Here is a 15794-nt window from a genome sequence, read left to right on the forward strand (position 1 = left end):
TTTTATTTAGTATTTTCATTTGAGCTTATATATATATATATATATATACTAGTTATCGGGCCCGCGTATACAATACTGATTTATAAAAAAAAATGAACATCTAATAGTTTAGGATGTTTGAATTTATAAGGAAAAAAGAAAAATATTGAATTATTGAAATGTAATGTTCAATTGGTTCAATTTTTTATTTTTAATTTTTTTTAAATTTTCTTTTAAATTTAAACAACTAATTTAAATAAACAAGCAAATAAAATAATTAGTTTCAGTTTATAAATTTAGAAATTAAAATGAAAGTTGCATTGATGAAATTGATATGTATTTATTATTATATTTATTACAATTGTTATATTTAAATATTATGCAAAAATTAATAAAAAAGAACAAAAAAACATAAAATGACAAGTGGAAAACAATAAATCAATAAATCTTAAAAAAATGTCATTTGTCAAATACAATGAGAACATAACATTTGGGAAAAATGATTTTGATTTATTGGGATATATATATATATATATATATATATATATATATATATATATATATATATATATATATATATATATATATATATATATATATCAATTAATTATATTATATTATATATTATCTATATTTGTTTGTTGATGTGTAATAATATAGCTGGTAAGCCTTATAAAAGCAACGTTAATACATTAGTTTGTTTTGTTTCAAATAAATTTAAGATGGATGCTGAGATCAGAATAATTTAATTTTATTTATGAATTTAAACATATCCGTAACGCTTGCTCGCCTGAATTATGCGACTCCCACCAGACTACCATCTACAATCATCCGACCTTCGTTACCGATTGGGGGCTAAAATAGAAAAACACGAAAATTGTTTCATATTTCTAGGCGAAGGCGTGTTGGGTAAAGGGATTAGAGGCTAAAATTTTAATAAAATAATGTTTCACTTATGGTCTCTTATGATTTTAAAATCAACTATCTCTTACTTCCTGCCAGTTACAAACACAACGAAATACTCATCAGAATTCGTATTATACGAAAAGATAACAATAATATTCAGTTCTTTTTTTCTGCATTTTATATAAAAACGAATGAACAATGTATAAAAACATAGAAAAAATTTGTCAGAAATCGTAGTTAAAATGTATAAAACCATAATCAAACTTACATTGGAAACATAAAAGAAATGCCCATATGCCGTAAGTGATTTCGTTTGTTTTAAAATGAGATTTTTTTAGTCTACTCGGTATGGGCAACGCCATAAGGCATTATGCTGATTTGGCAGCTCCCATAACGGCGTCATAACACCGGAACACCGCCCCCCTCTCATGTTATTTGGTGTTATGTTAAGAAATGTTACCATGGCCACGGGAAGTAACGTGAGAATCAACCAATCAAAAACCATTATCTCACTCTCTTTTTAATTCTCTTTGTATCTCTTAACATGTTATAACATTTGCACACCATTTCCTACATAAATCAAATGGTGTTAAAGATGACATGACATATGAGTTGACAAATTTTTGGTATGATAACATGTCTTAACATGTTGCCCACACACACCAGCCTTAGGGATCACAAAATTGTAGAGGAATAGACGAAACCGCATACATGTTTGCCTTGACTTAGTTGATTGCAGTTTTGTGGGCTGTTTTTTAAAAAACCGTAATTTGTTACTTTTTTTTTTGTAAATTTATGTTAAAAAACACCCTTTATTTTAGGCGGCAGATGAATTTTTATATTCATCCACATAATATGTTAGTTAATGGACGATTATACCCTTTATTTAAATATATTATTATATAATGTATTTTACATTTAAATATTAAGTATTACACGTCCTTTTTAAGTGCTTCATCTTCCTCACAAAGCTCCCTCCTGCGGCGTTGCAATCTTCAGTTGGCTTCAGACGACCAATACATTTTGCAATCTTCGTCCATGTATATGTGTCTGAAAAAACGGAATGCAGTGATCGGAGAGTCCACGTATCTTAACACGACTGGTTAGAAACACCTGTTGAACTACTCCCCATTATTTTCCGGGAAGACTCCCCTCGAGAACATCGTCATCGGAGCACCGAAATACTCTCACACAAACTTCATAAACTACTTCACAAATAACTTCTACTCCGATCGACCCGGTAATGTCACGCACATTCAGGTTGAAAAAATCGTGTTACATCAATACCTGCGTAATTGTAATGGACCTGAGAACATGGAGAAAAAGGAAACAACAGCTGGAAAATCGAAAACTGGGTGGAAATTAGAGGAAGCGGATGGAGGATCTACGAACCGGTTTTGTTAGCCGGGAAATATTGAACCGATTGATCATCGGTGGAACAACATGTGTTCAGAGGGGAAAATGTGACGAGCGATTTCCAGTGATAATGAAGTATTGAAGGAGGGAGATTAAGCGTGTTGTGTTTATGTGTTGAAAGAGAATCAAATCAGCTCCTAAAAAAAGCGTTGGAATAAAAATAATGAAAATACACTGTAAGGGCATAATAGTCAATTACTAAGACCATTAGGTGTGGGCAACTAGATGTAACACCATTTTGGTGCCACATCACATGCCACATCATCAATAGTGTTATAACACCAAGTGGAGAAATTGTCACAATGTTGTATCTTGTTATAACACCAACTTTTTTCCATTTTATAATTTATTTTTTATTTTTTTTCGATTTTTTTTAATTTAGACAAATATTTTTTAAATATAACATAATAAATAAAACATAATGTGTAAAAATTATAAATAACATATAATAATTTTTAAAGATTAAAATTAACATAGAAATTAAATTACACATAACATCCAAATTCAAAAAAAATAAAATAAAATAATAACATCCAAATTCAAAAAAAAAAAAAAAAATACAACGCTATTCGTTATCGTTATTGTTACCATAGAAGATATAATCCGTCAAGTCTTCTCGAAGTTGTCTGTGTTTATTTGCGTCCTAAATGTCAACAACGCGATGCAAATACTCTGTTGTTCCTGGTTGAAACTGAACGTGTCTGGGCTCCGTTGGGATATAGTGTGCAATATTTCGCCATTTATCTTCTACTACGTTCCACATCCTTACGTGCTCCTTCTTGTCTTCTTTTAAAAAATTTGTCTCGTTCTTCAACCGGATGGCGGAATGCCTTCACGAATGTGGAATACCGAGGATATATTCCATCTGTAAGGTAATACCCATATTTGTATTCGTTTCTATTCACCGTGAAAAGAGCATCCGAGGCCTTTCCATTCAAAAGATCGTCGAATATTGGCGACTGATCAAGAACGTTCACGTCGTTGTTGGAACCCGCAACCCCAAAAAATGCATGCCAAATCCATAAATCTTGAGAAGCGACAACCTCTAAAACCAACGAAGGTGATCAGTGATGACCACTTGCGTATTGCCCTTTCCTTGCTACCAGACAATTTTTTCCATTTTCAGTGTGTGCAATGTATGCTTCCGATCATTCCGGAAAACCCATGGCGTTCTTCATGCGCCGCATACAATTCTTGCAAATCATGCAACGAAGGTTTCCGCAAATACACGTCTCCAAATGTTTCAACAACACCCCTTAACAATGTATAAAAACTCTCCATTGCGGTTCTTTCGGACATTCTCATATAGTCGTCCATGGTGTCGGGTGACTCCCCCATAGCCATCAAACGAATGGCCACAACACATTTCTGCAACGTTGTAAACCCTCGTCTACCTCAAGCATCATATCTTAATTTAAAAAATTCATACATAAACATAAATTAACTACAGTTTAAAAATATATTGCATATGTTGTAAATTTAAAAAGAAACATGTAGTACATTTTTATTTATTTTGTATAAAAGTATAGTAAATAAGCGATACCGGCTTTCCAAGGCGTTGACGATTCGGAAAAACACATCCCTACTCAAACGAAATCTACTTTTGAAGTCTTTCGCCCCGTATACACAATTATCCGCAAAGTAATCGCGATATAGATGCTCGTGTCCTTCCTCGCGATTTCTGTTTAACATCACACGTCTTGTTAGCAGCGGGGCTGAGTCTGGTTGTAGCAGTTCGTTAGTGTAATAATGATACATCAGAATATATCGTCATCGGAATAATCGGACGAGTCGAAAGGATCCATAATTTTTTTTTGAAGATAATTGAGGTTATATAGAGAGAAAAAGAGAAAGTATGTGTAAAAAATTGTTTAGATAATAGGTATTTATATAGGAAAAGAATAAATAATTTTAATTTTTTTTAATTAAGTCAAAGGTTTAATACGCCAACTGTCAAATTTTTTCTCGTTTCACTCGGTGGTAACGGCCACAAAATCCACCACGACGAGCTGCAACGAGTTGGGGGCGGTGTCCCCGTTAAGACGGCACGGCCTTGCGGCTTGCCACCTCAGCATCGTCTCTTCTCGTTACCGGGTACTCTAACAAAAAAAATATATATATGTGGATCGATAAAAAATATGTCTGCAGTTTTGTGGGCATACACAACCTCTGTCAAAGTTAATCCCAAACCACCCCTCTGTTTAAAACCAGATCGGATCAGCATTCATACTCTTTCAAAAATTGAATTTGAAACTCCATTCAAGCAAATACTCTCGATCCAGGATTCGCTTCCACCTCTCTGTGAAACCCTAAAGCGGACGCCTCCGTAACTACCATCCACCGCAACGCATCGCTGTTTCCTTCCCTCTCTGTCTCTCTCTGCATCAAAATCATTATCGACGGGTCCACCATCTGTCTCCATCAACCACAGCCGATTCGCCGCCCTTACACGGTGAGGATAGATCCACACTATCGTCTGTAAAAAGGTCGGTGAGGTTGGATCTCAGAAAAGTTAACCTTTTGTTTTGGTTTGTACTAAAATCAACACTTACATGGAGAAGATGGGGAAGATATTTATATTGCTGATGCAGTAGCTATCTGCTCTCAGTGGAATCTATTGGTTAGTGTTCTATCCATCAAAATGATAAATTGTATTTCAACTTTGCTAATAGATCAGATTGAAAGTATTATTGATAACTAGGTGATTTGATTCCTGAATTTTTTATGTGGATACATTTTTTATATCAAATTTACATTGTCTACAAACCCCTCAATCATGCTTCATGTTCTTACCGATTGTAATCCCCTCAAGATCTAGCAAAAAGTCGAGGCAAGTTAATGTTATTTGAATATTTAAAAGAAGACAAAACCTTACCCATATATTTTGAAATGGTGTGATGCTCACGATATCTAAACTATATAGAGTACTTGCATCTTCAGATGAATGTGAACCTTTCACCCTACTCTGTTTTTATATAATTTGCAACAGGCTAGATATTGGATTGTAACTTGTACTTCATGCTGTTGAGTGTTGTACTATGCAGGGAGCATACATCTCTCCAGATCATGTAAAAGCATCCTTCCACTTGCAGTCTCAATATCCAATCAAAATCTTTCCATCTCCCCTCAATTGAATTCTTAAAATTCATCAACCAAAAACCCTAATTTCCTAATTCAAATTCCCAAACTTCCATGGCAAATGCTTGGAAGAAAGACCGATCCATTAAATTCGCCACCCCAAAAAGCATCTTCCTCCTCTTCTCCACTTCTCTCGTCCTCCTCACCTTCTTCTACCTCTGCACTCACACCACAACCTCATCAAACCCAAACCCTAATTTCAAAACCCTAATAAATCTCCCCAACTCACTAATCCAACCATTCGATTGCTACAAATCACCTCAATCACATCCAGTCATCGCAAACCTAGTCGAAGGCGTTAAATATCCATTTCTCTACTCTCTATCTGATTTCGGAACATTACCTGATAAACCCCACAAGAACATCGTCCGGATCTTGAAAGGAAAGTTATTCAGAAGACCCGACATCTCTGTAACTGTTCAGGACTTATTGGAGAAGAAGAAGGCTGAAGGAAAAACCGGGATTTTCATTGATGTTGGAGCAAATGTAGGCATGGCTACCTTCGCTGCTGCAGTTATGGGGTTTAGGGTTTTTGCTTTTGAACCCGTTCTTGAAAATCTACAGAGCATTTGTAACGGGATTTATTTCAATCGAGTTGGAGATTTAGTTAACGTTTTTGAAGCTGCTACTTCTGATCAAATCGGAAACATAACATTTCACAAGGTATGTTGACTATTGTTCAATGTTGATCATATCGTCTTTTCTTTCAAATATACAATTTGGGAATTTTGATAATTTGGGTTTGGATTTGTTGTTAGTTGGTTGGAAGGCTAGATAATAGTGCAGTTTCAGCAACTGGTGCAAAGATGGCTTTCAAATCAAATGAAGAAATTGAAATGAAAGTGAGATCGATTCCTCTTGATAAAGTGATACCAGAGAATGAACATGTGTTGCTTTTGAAAATAGATGTTCAGGGTTGGGAGTATCATGTGTTGAAAGGTGCAAAAAAGTTGTTATCAAGAAAGAAAGGTGAAGCTCCATACTTGATTTATGAGGAAGATGAAAGACTTTTACAAGCTAGCAATAGTAGTTCAAAAGAGATAAGAAAATTTCTTGGTGATCTTGGGTACACTCATTGTGTGCAACAAGGTACTGATGCTCATTGCACTAAATAGTGATTACTTTTATTATCAAAAAGATATGATTAGATTGATTGATCATGGGGTGTTCTTATTTGGTTTATTGTGTAATTGTAGCAATTGATAGTTGTTATTAGATGAGTGTTGTAATTGTTTCTAGAGGGAGTTCATTGGAATTTGGAAGTAATACTTTTAACAGATTGCACCAAATATTTATAAAGATGAAAGCAATGTTTGTGAACATGGACACAAATAAGAACGGATAGATCTCTTATTCCCCCCTGTTAATTTATTGAAAGACCATTTTACCCCTGCATCCACCTCTGTGACAAAATTCCCCTGGTTGACCAATATACCCCTGTTTACCCTTTGATGAAGATCGATGTTTCTCTAGTGAAAAAAGTACTAAACTTACCAACAGAAGATGCAAGAAATTCAAGTCAATCAGCTTCATTGTGAACCTAAGAATGAGCAGCCAAACCAATTAAGACATTATTTTTGATACATAAGGGCAATACGAAAATAATGTATAACATATTAATAAAGAAAATAACTAAACAAAGCATTATATGATATTTTGTTCTAGAAGATGTATCAATAAAATAAGCAAATAGAACGTTAATACATTGTTGACTTTACCGATCATATTAATTTGTTTAAGATTATCAGTAAAGTACTTAAAACACTTTCTCCAAATCACGATCATCATGCAAATTGGATTGCATTCAACAATTTAGACTCAAAAAACATATTGTAAAGAAATAGCAACATACTGGCATCGATTTGGTTATTATAGCATCATAGTTTGGTACTTTACTCGAGTTGCTTAGGGTTAAACACAATGGCGTCTTAATCAAAAGCTTATATACTATCTTCTAGAGAAAATAGAAATATAAAAGGAAATGAAATGAAACATTAAAACATGTTATAACCAAAGGGAAAGGGGGAACAAATCTACTATATGTCAATATATAGCCACGCGCACACATGGTATAACTGGTACATTTACCGCCTGAAGATCTTTTTTTTTTTTTTTTCTGTTAAATGCAAAAATAAAATGTTCTTTTTTCATAATTGCATAAGTAACACTAAAGTTGACAAATAAATGAAAGGACATTTCTGTTAACAATAACCTTTTTGTCATTTTTTCTATTAGAGCATCGTGCTATCGATTTTTTCCTAAAAAGCAAAAAAATATTATGAGTAAAACCTATCTGAGCGTACATCAAGGAAAAGTTAAACCACAGTTCTAGAGACAGATTATTTACTGTATCCGCAGATTCTCATGTATATCTCTCTGCTCAACCTATTTGAGCGTCGTATTGTCAGACAAAATGGATCTATCTAGGTCAAGATTTTTCAAGTCTCTAGATTCTTTAAGTTCATCTATGCCTAGTCAAGTCCATTTTAAATCTTTCGTGCCTACCAGCGCATCGAACACAGAGCCTAGACAATTCAACATTGGTACCTTACACAAAAGACGATTGCCTGTTATACTTGTTGATATCACTTCCCAAAACATCACCTGCAAGCACATTCCATTAACAATATATTTTTGGATTTTCTGATTTTCTAATGTTTTTGGATTTTTTTAAAACTTTAAAATTTTTGTTTTGTTTTTATTTCTCCCCCTAAATTTGTGCATAGGAGAGAAACGAAAGTAAATGCGTAAATTTAAACTATCCTAAAACAAAAATTTGTCTTTGAAGTGAATCAGCTTAAGAAAAAACTCAGGAGTATCGAGAAAAAAACTCAAACCGTAAGTCACCGATTGAATTTGCATCCAGAAGGTCTAGGAATGGCACGCATAATCTCAGAACAGATCCGAAAATTCTTCACGTCATTAAGCACAGACCCCAAGTGTGATCCTTTCCTTTCTTCCCTTCCCGCAAAGGACACATACTCTCAAATAATGTTCTAAATGTTGTACAGTTGAGAGATGCCTCCTATCATGTGTCTGGAACAGCCGCTACCAACAAACCGAAGTCTGATGATATGCCTCCATAGCTGCTCAGACACAGAGCGGGATTAGTTGGTCTTTGAAACCCAGTCCATTTTGAAACTGGGTTGACCTTTGTCGTCTACACACGGTACTCTCTCCTAAGACATATCCTGCTTATCACAAACATAAGATGTAGAAATATTAGAATCATTAGAAGATTTGGGAGATTGAACCTTTGGTACCCATCTGTAGTCGGGTTTAACCCATTTCTTTTTCGAGCGGATGGGTGCCTCGACACTTGATTTTGAACTTGAGGTCTGTTGTTGAGATGACTTTGACCTAGCCGGTTTTGGTTTCGTTGGAGCATTTCTTGAAATTGGCTTCTGGGCCGGCATTCCCTTCTTGCCCTTGGGATTTTGATTCTTGGCCTTTTGCGCGTTCCAGTTGCCATTGTCTGAACGTGACCTTGAGGGGTTTCTTTTGGAAAATCTCCCTATTGGCGCATTTTGCCAGTCTTGTGCGTAATAGGGAATGTATGCGCGATTAGGACAATTTCTGGCAATGTGTCCAGGTGTTCCACAGTGAAAGCAAGTCTGCTTCTTCACGTAGGAGTTGTTTCTTCCTGCCCCTGGTGGCGTATCCTTGCCTTGTTCCTGGTTGTTCCCACATGCAAACTTGCAGCAGGCTGGCTATTTCACTTGATTTGGTGGCCTGTATTTCTCAACAACAGGTTGATCAGAAGCAAATGAGTTCGAAGCAACAGATTCAAAGTTCAAGGAGACATTGGTTTGTTCAATAGTTTTCTCCTTGTTCTCATCTTCCGTTACTTTACCTGCATAAGAAGTAGAAGCATTAGAATCGTTCAGCTCAACACTTTATGGCACAACCACGACAGAATTATCAAAGATATCATCAAATATATCGAAAAATTTTAAGTCATCAAACTTTGAAACAATCTTATTATCAGACACACTCTCTTCAGCAGCTTGCTTGCAATGACTTAGTGGTTGATCTGCATAAGAAGTAGAAGCATTAGTATTTTCAACCTGAGGACCACATCCCGACACAAATACAGCAGGTTTGCCATATTTGAGATGTGCCTCTCTGTCCATTTCCTCTTTTGTCAAAGGGTTATACTCATAGGTGTGATTAAAAGGAGGAGACACTTTATCATACCCTAAACCCTTTTGCTGGTTATTTTTAAATCTCAAACTATTTTCCATCATTGACGCAACTACTTCACTTGACATATCAAATTTTCTGAAATTAAAATCTGCATTTTCAAACTTATTTTTCAATGTGTCAAGTTCAGCAGTTAACTCAGCAACTTGTTCTGTCACAAATCTATAGTTTGCGCATTTATTGCTATACTCTTCCTTAAGTTTCCTAAAATCTTTTGTTTTGGCTTCTAGTTGTGATTTTAGAGGTTTTTGTCATTTCCTGAGTTGATATCCTTCGTATTTTTGGTCCTCGTTCTCTCTACGTAATAATTCGATATGCTCAAGTAAAATTTTAACATTATCAATGCATGTTTGAGAACAAGAAATTTTATTGACTTTAGTGTTTGAAGAACTCATTGTTTATCAAAAATGCCCTTTGACTTAAAACCTCAAAAGTCAACCTTAAAAGTCAAATTTAAAAAGTCAAACTTAAAGGTCAAACTTAAAAGTCAAACCGAAAAACTAAATTTGAAAATTTAAAAGTTAAACGAAAAAGACAAAGTTTAAAGTCAAAGGTCAAACTTGAAAGTCAAAGGTCAAACTTGAAAGTCAAAGTCAAAATTTTAAGTAAAAAGTCAAAAATTAAAAACTAAAATTTTTGGAAGAAAATGGAATTTAAAAATAAAAGGAAATTGATTTTTGGGTTAAATATGTCAAAATTGCAAAACATTGATCGAAATAAGAAGCCTGTTGAATTAAATTGCGAGGGTTTATTCCATCTAGCAAGCTAGATCAACTGGTAAGGCGCCTGGAATGTTGGTGCTAGGCACCCGGGTTCGAAACTCGGCAACCCCAAAATCGTTTCCTATTTTTTCAGATGCGCGTGCGAGGAAGAGGCTGCTGCTGATCGAGACCGAGGCTGCTGAACGAAGACTCGCTGGGCCGAACACGTGCGAGGCTGGCTGCACACCGAGGACCGTGAACGTGCGAAGACCGGCCGTGAACCTCGGACCGCAAACCCCGACCGAACACGTTCGAGGCTGGCCGTAAACCGAGGACCGTACACTCCGAGGGCCGTAAACGAACTTCGGGCCGTGAACCCTTCTTGGGCCGTACACCCTTCAACAAAGGCGAAGAAAAATGACGTTTTTCACCAATTTTGTTCCAAAACTCGTTTTTATCAAAAATGCAAAGAACAAACCCCCCCTAATTTTCAGAGATCTATCCAAAAATGCAAAAATCCTTCAAAAATAAGATCAAATAAGCTCCAGATATGACAAAATTGATTAATACAATCCAAGCTCTGATACCACTTGTAAGTCCCCAAATCTGCTTGTGTATCAATCAGATCCGTTTGATGGTGCGGAATCCCAATCAAACGGATGATGCCAGATCTAATGAAGAAGAAGGAGAAGAAGAAGATGATAAATCTTGTATGATTTGATTAGAATGAAGATCCAAATACAAGATTCACACACAACTTACACACACTTAAGCTCGTCTCTTCTCTCTAACTTTCTCTCTCTACCATATGCTCTCTCTCATTCTGCACTCCTCACCACTAATACAACTATTTATATGATGGACATGGGCCGTGAAAAGGTTCGAGACCGTGAACCAGTTCACGACCGTAAACACCACCTGGACCGTGAACAGTTTTCAGTCCTAGACAGAAAATTACAATTTCCTAGAAAAGCAAAGTATAAACCATAATTTAGACCCAACACTTTTTGAGACTCGTCTTCACTAGAATTACCAACTGGTTTTTCAGCAATCGATAAGATCCGTTATTTAATAAATAATATTACTTGTGCTAGTTGACTAGGTTTATCGTTTTTGTTTATTGAGGATAATCCACTTGGAATCATATTTATCAAAAATGACCCAAAATTATCAGTATTGGCAAAAATGGCCATTCTTTTTATAAATTATCAAATAAGACCCATATTTGTCAAAAGGTGTCATAAATGGTTCAAAACTAGGTGAGTTGTCGAAAATGGCCCTTTTCTTCTAAAATGTTCATTTTAGACTTATATTTATGAAAATACTCAGAAAGGCCCTTGTTTATCCAAAAATTCCATTTTGGTCCTTTAAAAATTGAGATGTTCAACAATTCTTCAGTTTTATTCCATTTTCCAAAATGGTCCTTATATGTATATGTGGTCGAAAATGGTCCCCAAAATATTATTATTTCCATATTTTACCCACTTTCAAAATATTGTTTTCAACAAGTTGTTTAAACACATTTTTGAAACAAATCCTTAAGGTTCTTGACATAACAATTTATGATCAATAATCCACAAACATACTAGTTTTTGTGTTCTAACATATATTTGGTGATATATAATTCAAAACCTTGAGACTTGATAAAAATCTCAAGTTCTTGAACCATTAGACGGTGTTCATAACTTTTAAGCATATAAATCATAACATACATGCATAAAAAAGTAAATATACTAAGATTTCACAAGACCCTTGACTTGTATCCTCCCCCAAAACTATGAAAAAACATCAAAAAGGGGTATGAAGCTCACCTTGGTTTGATTTGGTGGGTGATTTAGCTAGATGAGGAGGAGTTTCCAAGTTCTAACCCTTGAAGAGTTTGATAAGCTCTTTGAACTTGAGGATGTCCTAAGAATATTAACACATACTTCATGTGTAACTATGAGAAATTTAAACAAGATAATATGGAGAATTATTACCAAAACTTGAATCACTTACAAGGACTTAGAAAGAAATGGTGAAGAGAATGAATTCTGGAGCTTGATTGGAGTTCCTTGGGAGAGTTCATGAATGTTTACAGAATACAAAATGAATTGTGAAATGGGGGAAATGGGGTTTACGACCCCCTTTATATGGGATAAGAATTGGATGTGATGTTTGCTTGGTTTACTGTTGGGTAATACATAGATTACGTATTGGAAATCTACGCATTACAGCTGATAACCACCGTGAACACATTTGAGTTGAGTGGAGTTTATGGTCTAAATGGACCATAAACTAAGGTTCACGACCAAGATGCCTCCTAGGGAGGTGTTCATGGTTAAACTTTGAAGTCTTTATGGTGTTTATGCACTAGATGCTTCCTAGGGAAGTGTTCATGGTGAAACTTTGGAATCCTTATGTAGTTTACGCCCAAGACATTACCTAGGGGAGTGTTCACGGCCTAGCCTTGATATTTTAGAGTGTTTACGCCCAAATAGTTACCTAGGAATGTGTTTATGGTCTAACTTGGTCTCATAAAGGTGTTTATGGTCTAGTAGGGTCGACTAAGGGAGTTTATGGTCAAGTAAGGTCCAAATGAGAGGGTTTACGGCCAAACTTATTCCACAAAGTGTAGTTCACGGTCATGGATGCTTCTTAAGGTGTTCATGGTCTTAGGAGGGTCCTATGGAAGTGTTTATGGCCTTAGTTAATAGTAAACTCAAATATATTGTCCTTATAATTCAAGTGTTCAAAGTTGTGACACAATTACAAGCTCTCATGTGATCCTTGTTTGATTGCATTGTAGATTGAATTCCCAATTTATTAGCATCACCTTGTCTTGCCTAATCTTGTTTATTTTTCTAAGAGATTACCTTATGTGCGACTTTCAAAGTGTATACTTCCTTATACATGCACTTATACCTTAATGATTTTCAAGGTTCTTATTGTAATAGGGTTACAATTTAGACCTTGCCTGATCCTAATATTTCAGGTTGTCACATCATCCCAAGGCAATTTCGTCCCGAAATTCATTAGGAGTTATCTTTATGAAGTAGCGAAAAGGTGAGGGTATGTTTGCATCATTTGATTGTCGCGTTGCCACGTGATTCCAGGTCCGTGCATGGCATTCCATCTAACCTTCACAGTGGGGATGCGGCTTTGTTTCGTGCGCTTAACTTTTCTATCCATAATTTCGATAAATTGTTCAACGAATAGGAGGTTCTCGTTCACTTCAGTCTTGTCTAGCGAAACTGTGAGGGTTTCATTGGGTAGACACCTCTTTAGGTTTGATATATGGAATACAGGGTGTACATTACTGAGTTCTGCGTGTATTTGGAGTTTGTAGGCTACCAGACCGATTCGGGTAAGGATCTCGAATGGTTCGATGTATCGGGGATCTAGTTTACCTTGATCTTGTCAAGGGGGAATTTCTAGAGTTTCGGTGATCAGTTACTTATGAGTGTTGAATACGTGGAGTGTGAACTGTACGAAACTGAGTTCTTTTGGTAACCAAAGGCCGTAGATTACCAGACCTATCCTGGCGAGGATTTTCAAATGGCCTACTAGGGATCGTGCTCCTGGTGTCCTAGAAGTAGAGTTTATGGGCCTTAAGAGTTGGCTCTATAGTCGCCAAGGTTGAGGTTGTGTGTGGTGTAGCTGACCTTATGAGTATTAGGTTACCTTGGGGGTTTTCTGCTTATGGTGTTCCGAGCTAAGGGTAGGTCGGGCTCTGCCAGTTCGTTGCTGTTGATTGAACAAGTCTCTGATTCGAGGTAGGGAGTATCGATCCTTGAGGGTGGGTTTGTTCGACTTATTAGTAATCAGGGGTGCTATGGGAAATTCGTCTTTCCTCCTTATGAGTCAGATAGGTGCTTCCTGCGGTTAGGGACTTGGTCTGATGTTTTCTTTTATCTAGTATATCGTTCTTGTGATCAGACACTATCTTTTTTTGTGACCGTGCTAAGTGGTATCAGGGTTTTGGTTATTGAGGTGGTTTAAGGAGTCGAGGTGATACTAGTTCCGCTTAGCACATAGTTGAGGTTTCCAAAGGGATTCTGGGAATCTCTGGGGGAATGTTGGAAGCCTTTCGGATTCCTTTGATGTCTTTTGTTTCTCGTTCCTAATATTTATTGGGGTTAGGAAAGAGCGTGGTATTTCTTACATAAGGATTTATGTGTCTGGTTGCTAGGGATTTGTCGTTATAGGTGGGAAGAGTTTTGTTATTCGTTTGTGTAAGACGGAAGTCTCTTTTCAGTGCTCGAAGTTTGTAAGGTGAGAATCAAGCCAGTCCGTGCCAATTGATGACATTGGACTCCTTATTACAATAGATGTTACGTCGATTGGGAAGTAATGGTTGTTAGGAATGACAGGCTGTTCTATGTTCATGTTCTTATCACCACTAGTTTCATTTTTTTTGTTACTATTGCGTCTATTTTGTTCCTACTTGCTGGATGTTTTAGAATTACGGGAGCGCTGATATAAAGAAGTGGAATTCGAAAATCTGAATTCTGCTAGGTCTTTCTATTATAGATGGGTGTGTCCTAACCATACATACTTAGGATTTAAAAGATAATCGACTGCAAGGTTCTGTTCTAATCTACATTCAGACCAAGGACAGGAAAATAAGGCGGGATCACACACTCTTAGTTTGTGGACTCCTAACTATATATGATACTAACGTTCATATGGAACCATCATGGTCCATTCGCTAGGATCTCTAGTTTCTCCGTGACTTACAAGATTTGCTCGAATGGGGAAAATAGTTTTTGATTATGTTTTCAATTGGCAAAACCTTTTTGTGAAAATTCGATGCATAAAGTTTATTGTTTGAAACGTACCAAAAATCTCGGTAGGGTTCCTGGTCGCCTCTTCCTGTCTAGTTTCTAGCTCCTCTGTCATTCATATCTGTTGGAAAATCTCTCTTGAAATGTCCTACTGCACTGCATTTGTGACATACTGGACTTACTTCGGGGTTAAGGGTTGGAGTGACACATAGGGTCGGGGCCCTATAGTAGCGGGAGGTGTGCCCCATCTTGTTGCACCTTCTGCAACAAAATTCTCTGTAGACTCCCCGATGATGGTATTTGCACTTGTTGCAGCGTGGAATGTTCCCAAGATATGATTTTCTCGATGTGTGAGGAGTAGGGTTAGTAGGGGTAGGGACTGCTTTCGCTTGTTAACTTTTAGTAAACCTCTGAGTTGATCTGCCTCCTTCTTCGTTCCTGAACTTTCGCTTCATGACCTTAGGTTTGGAGTTTGGGTTGTCTTTGTAAGTCGTCCTTCGTTGGTTTCCTTGGTTGTGATTGCGGTTGAAATTATCGACACCACTTCCATTCTCGTTTGTGTTGTTGGCATTGAGGTGTGCCATGACAACTGCCACAGCAGCTGTTACAGCGGTTTGGAAAGTGGCGGAGTCTATTCGTAGGATCGGTACTTCGCTGGGGTGTTGGGTGTCCTCGTGAGTGGACA

The 15794-nt window shown here is 36.5% G+C and overlaps 2 protein-coding genes across 2 annotated transcripts; one reads left to right on the forward strand and one right to left on the reverse strand.

Annotated features, from left to right (window-relative positions):
• Positions 1-3041: 3041 nt before the first annotated feature.
• LOC145131033 (uncharacterized) lies at positions 3042-3639 on the reverse strand. Its single transcript, XM_079065768.1, has 2 exons — positions 3444-3639; positions 3042-3346 (listed from the first exon to the last, which is right to left on the reverse strand). Exons 1-2 carry the CDS (start codon positions 3637-3639, stop codon positions 3042-3044), a joined length of 501 nt encoding a protein of 166 aa, XP_078921894.1.
• An 815-nt stretch (positions 3640-4454) lies between these two features.
• LOC145133486 (FkbM family methyltransferase) lies at positions 4455-6759 on the forward strand. The gene is made up of 3 exons (XM_079068423.1): positions 4455-4921; positions 5346-6102; positions 6198-6759. Exons 2-3 carry the CDS (start codon positions 5494-5496, stop codon positions 6552-6554), a joined length of 966 nt encoding a protein of 321 aa, XP_078924549.1. The 5' UTR covers positions 4455-4921; positions 5346-5493; the 3' UTR covers positions 6555-6759.
• Positions 6760-15794: the final 9035 nt, after the last annotated feature.

This window comes from Lactuca virosa, chromosome 8 (genome assembly GCF_052849685.1).
Source record: "Lactuca virosa cultivar CGN04683 chromosome 8, Lactuca_virosa_CGN04683_v6, whole genome shotgun sequence".
In the NCBI taxonomy this organism is placed as follows: Eukaryota; Viridiplantae; Streptophyta; class Magnoliopsida; order Asterales; family Asteraceae; genus Lactuca; species Lactuca virosa.

Bases quoted from the DNA above. Each gene is read 5' to 3' on its own strand.
- LOC145131033 (XM_079065768.1), bottom strand. From the start codon at position 3,639: ATGGGGGAGTCACCCGACACCATGGACGACTATATGAGAATGTCCGAA. The intron at 3,347-3,443 runs GCATACATTGCA...CGTTGGTTTTAG, and splicing joins GTTTTCCGGAATGATCGGAA to AGGTTGTCGCTTCTCAAGAT.
- LOC145133486 (XM_079068423.1), top strand. From the start codon at position 5,494: ATGGCAAATGCTTGGAAGAAAGACCGATCCATTAAATTCGCCACCCCA. The intron at 6,103-6,197 runs GTATGTTGACTA...ATTTGTTGTTAG, and splicing joins GAAACATAACATTTCACAAG to TTGGTTGGAAGGCTAGATAA.